The sequence below is a fragment of the Mizuhopecten yessoensis genome, unplaced genomic scaffold (assembly GCF_002113885.1).
Source record: "Mizuhopecten yessoensis strain PY_sf001 unplaced genomic scaffold, ASM211388v2 scaffold2255, whole genome shotgun sequence".
Taxonomy (NCBI): Eukaryota; Metazoa; Mollusca; class Bivalvia; order Pectinida; family Pectinidae; genus Mizuhopecten; species Mizuhopecten yessoensis.
This window is the reverse complement of record NW_018404455.1, coordinates 289,654-294,015: the sequence shown is the minus strand read 5'-3', so window position 1 is coordinate 294,015 and position 4,362 is coordinate 289,654. Positions and strand designations below refer to the sequence as shown.

Here is a 4,362-nt window from a genome sequence, read left to right as displayed (position 1 = left end):
TCTTCCTTCTCTAGATCTGTAACAAATAATACACACATTGGGTTTATAGAGGACTGGTATATACACAGTGTATCTTCCTTAAAACCAAAAGTCAAAGCTCATTAGAGAAAATCAAGAACATACTCTCAAGCGTCTACTGAAAACACTGATTGGTATATATGTACTGAACAAAAAAAGAAACGCACACGTTTCCGTGCTACTGGGTTAGTTTCCGATCGTCCAAGGAGCGGTCGTCCGCCTGTAACGACCGCACGACAAAACAGGGTGATTCGATTGTCGCACTTGCGCAACAGATTCAAGTCTGCTGTAGAGACTGCATCGCATACCTTAGGTACTCATGGCAGACCCATTAGTCCTCAAACTGCCAGGAACCGCTTGCGTGCCGAGAGAATCATTGCGCGCCGACCGTGTGTCGGGCCACCTCTGACACCACATAGGCGGCAAGTGCATCTTGACTGGATGCCCAGACATGGCCTGAATAGGTTTGGGATGCGTCGATGGAGGCGTTTGATGCTCACCGACGAATCTAGATTCTGTCTGTATCGCTCAGACGGAGGAAAAAGGGTATATCGCAGAGGCGGTGAGCGTTTCGCCGACGCATGCGTGGTTGAACCCGATAGATTCGGTGGGGCTTCTGTATTGGTTTGGGGAGGCATCTCCCATGGAGTAAAATCCCCCTTAGTGGTCCTGGATCAAAACCTCAACGATACAGAGACCAGATCCTCCAACGACATGCATGTCCTTCCACTTCTCAGACGTCATAACCTAATTTTCAAGCAAGACAATGCTCGACCGCATGTTGCCAGAGTCTGCCATGACTTTCTCATGGCAAACAACGTTCAGCCTCTGGAATGGCCCACATTATAGCCCCGACATTTCTCCCATCGAGCATCTGTGGGATGAGCTGGACAGGCGTATCAGGAAACGTCAAAACCCTCCAACTAACCGCGCCCAGTTGATCGCAGCATTAACACAAGAATGGAACAACATTCCCTTAAGGCGTATAAAAGTTCTAATGAATTCAATGCATAGGAGAATCCGTGCAGGGATTCGTGCAAAAGTTGCCCACACCAGGAACTGAAGTGTCATTTTGTTTTTCGCGGGTATCCCACTTTGAGTAACTACTGATGACATGAGTGACGTCACACAGACTTTTCTTCTACAGTATTGTAAAGAGTAGACTTGTCCCTTCATATTGATATAAAATTTTGTACAAATTTCCCAAAATATCATAGGCTATTGATTGCATAATTTAATTGTGCGTTTCTTTTTTTGTTCAGTATATGTACTCTTGAAGCATCAAAACTCTTCAAGTATATTAGATATTTTGTAGAAGGATGAATATTGTGAAATAAACTCAGCATGACACAATGAAAAATAGCAGCCTTATAAATGGCCAATAAATATATACCTCTTTCCCTGTCCCAAATTAACATATTCTTCTTTATATGTCAAAACCAAACTTGTACTTTTCAGTACAAATAAGATGAATACTGACCATAGTAAACAGCTAATTAGTCATTTATATGATGCCCTACGGGTATTGTGTCCCCCTTACTATTATTTTGATAGCTCCATTCCTCTTGAGATCAATAATATTTGGAACTTCTAATAAACACTGTTAAATTTTGTACACGCCTTCCTGCCCAGAACTTTCGACAGATTTTGATCACTGGAAACTACATGCCGCACTCCCTGCTTGGCTTTGGTAATCTGGCGTCAGATACTTAATAGGATCTTAAAATCAATCATTTCAAAGTCCCTAACCTCTGGATAATCTTTGCTATCAAAAGTTAACATAACACTGTACATAGTGGTGAATAAGACCTGGGCCGTTTTCATTTATCACATTCCAAATGATTGAACCAGATGGACTGGTTGGACTGGAGTTGTGCATTTATGAAACAGGAAAGGATCTAGTGATCTGAGTTGTTTTCTGAAGAGCATTGGCAAAGATTTTCAAGGCCTTTATGAATACTTACATGTCTGTCAGGTTTTACCCCTGAAATGTTACATTTAAATAAAAGACAACCAGTTAGTCAGCATAAATGATCAGGCCCCTCATGTCAGTACTTGCATACAAAATCCAGCAACTATAGGGAACATATATGCCTCGGTCATGCAACTCCTAGTCTTTCAGGGTACAATTGTGTCAAATGAAGTGACGCTGAATTTTAACCCAGGCCAGTCATTTTACACATTAAGATCTTACATAGTACTTTTTTTAGAAGTGTGACCTAGCTGGTCTTGTTGTATTCAATAAGTCTATACCTAGATATATAGGATCTTAAAAGAGTTTTCATTTTATATGAGTTTCATAAAAGCTCATATAAAATGAAAACAAATGTAAGATACTTTTTATCACATAACTCTGAAAACTTACATTTTGACAGGTTTTAAAGCCGAAATGTAGAGGGCTTAATCAAACGGAGACAGTCATTTTGTTGCGCCATTCACAATTTATGGCGTCACGTCATTGTCCATATTATGACATCACAATCAATTTCTGACTGGCACAGCCAATGAAAAACGCTCCAGGGTATATTACACTAGTGACATATGTGAAAATATTACACAGGCGAATTCACTGGATAACAGGCCGATTATGTGATAAAAGAATGTATTGTCGGGCTGGTTAAGTATAGTAACTTATCACATGCAAGCTTGTACTGAGGAAGGTAATATAAGCAACACTTACTGGGCTTGTCAGGTGTCTTTACAAAGAACTGGGTGGTAAATGTCCGCCCGTCTGGGTATTTAGGTTGAGGTGGCAGCCGTGAGTCCAAGTACGTACACATCAGGTGCATCACAATCTGTCAACAAAATACTGGATGCTGTAAATCATACTGATAAGGTACCCTATGGGGCCTTAAAATGAATTTCCTAGTTTGTTACAGGCCCCACTCGTTCAGGAAAACTCAGCAAATGTGGATTAACGCTGGTCAGATTCAATGAGCAAATGGTCTGGCTATCAAATAAGTGTCCTCTCCAGCTGTCAGCTTCCAGTCTGATAGTGCACAGTTATTTGCAAAATAAACAAAACCTCATAAACTTATATTCTTAAGACAATTCCTTGCTTGAGATCACAAATGTGACTGGGTTATAAGCAAGAATATGAGTCAAGAAGTGTACTCTTAGTAATTCTATAATACTGTATTATATAATTTAACACCAATTTATATTCACTTTGTAACACATTCACCAGGGCCGGCCTTGTTGACGCTGATAAAACCTGGCATCTAATTTATCATGGAAATCTTATCTAGTGGTAATCAATTAAATTATTAAAGTCATCATAAATAAATGTTCTATGTTTGAAGGGAAATATGTGTAAGACTTACACCCGCATCTGTTGGTAGGTGTTCTCCCCAAGCCTTCCCATAACAACCACCTCCATGCCAGCTAAACTCACTCATGCAGCCATCCTTACCAAGTTCTGTGGACAAACAATCAACATTAATGTCGTGTCATGTTTAATCAGTGGCGGGTAAGAAAATACAAATTATATATTCTCTTATCACTGATCAAAATTACATTAAACCTTTTTTTTTTAACAAAAACATGTTAGAATACAGTTGTGGATGATCCTAATTGATTTTTAACATTCTGATTTATTCAAACTCCAATAGAAACATGCAATTCTTTGGAAAGTGAAATTTTCAAAGTCGCTCCTATCCCAAAGTAATTACTGTAAAATCCTATTACGCCCCTCAGTTATCACTACATTAAAACCTCATAACATAACAGATCTATCTATTAAGTATATTTTTCCCTTTTACTTCTTAACAAGTACAATTATCGATAAATATCATTCAATATATCACCAAACCTGTCAAGAATGCACACACACACACCACACTCACACTCATTGTTGTTTTGGGTACAAAACCCTTGGGAGACAAGCATACAGTGTCCTACCTAGGATCCTACGGACGAGGTACTCCTGGTTAGATGAAATGTCAAGGTATGGTACAATGGTATTCAGTGTGGGCAGCAGGGGACCCTTAGTCAGTGCCAGCTGTTTCAATGTGGACACACTCACCTCTGTTAATACAGAAATACATTTATCACACATCTTTATACTAAATTACCCACCGACTTAGTGTTAGATGATTAAACTCGTTCTGTTAATACAGAAATACATTTATCACACATCTTTATACTACATTACCCACCGACTTAGTGTTAGATGATTAAACTCGTTCTGTTAATACAGAAATACATTTATCACACATCTTTATACTACATTACCCCACCTACTTAGTGTTAGATGATTTAACTCGTTCTGTTAATACAGAAATACATTCATCACACATCTTTATACTACAATACCCCACCTACTTAGTGTTAGATGATTTAACT

General features: G+C 39.0%; 1 protein-coding gene across 1 annotated transcript in view; it reads right to left on the bottom strand.

Moving 5' to 3' along the window:
- Positions 1–2: 2 nt before the first annotated feature.
- LOC110445375 (transmembrane protein 209-like) overlaps positions 3–4,362 on the bottom strand; it is a gene marked incomplete at its 3' end in the record, with an annotated part of 19,672 nt that continues 15,312 nt past the window's right edge. Inside the window, exons 11-14 of the mRNA XM_021489949.1 lie at positions 3,919–4,044; positions 3,342–3,436; positions 2,699–2,813; positions 3–16 (exon numbers count right to left, since the gene is read on the bottom strand). Of these exons, the coding sequence (XP_021345624.1) occupies positions 3–16; positions 2,699–2,813; positions 3,342–3,436; positions 3,919–4,044 (350 nt within the window). The remainder of the gene's footprint in view (positions 17–2,698; positions 2,814–3,341; positions 3,437–3,918; positions 4,045–4,362) is intronic.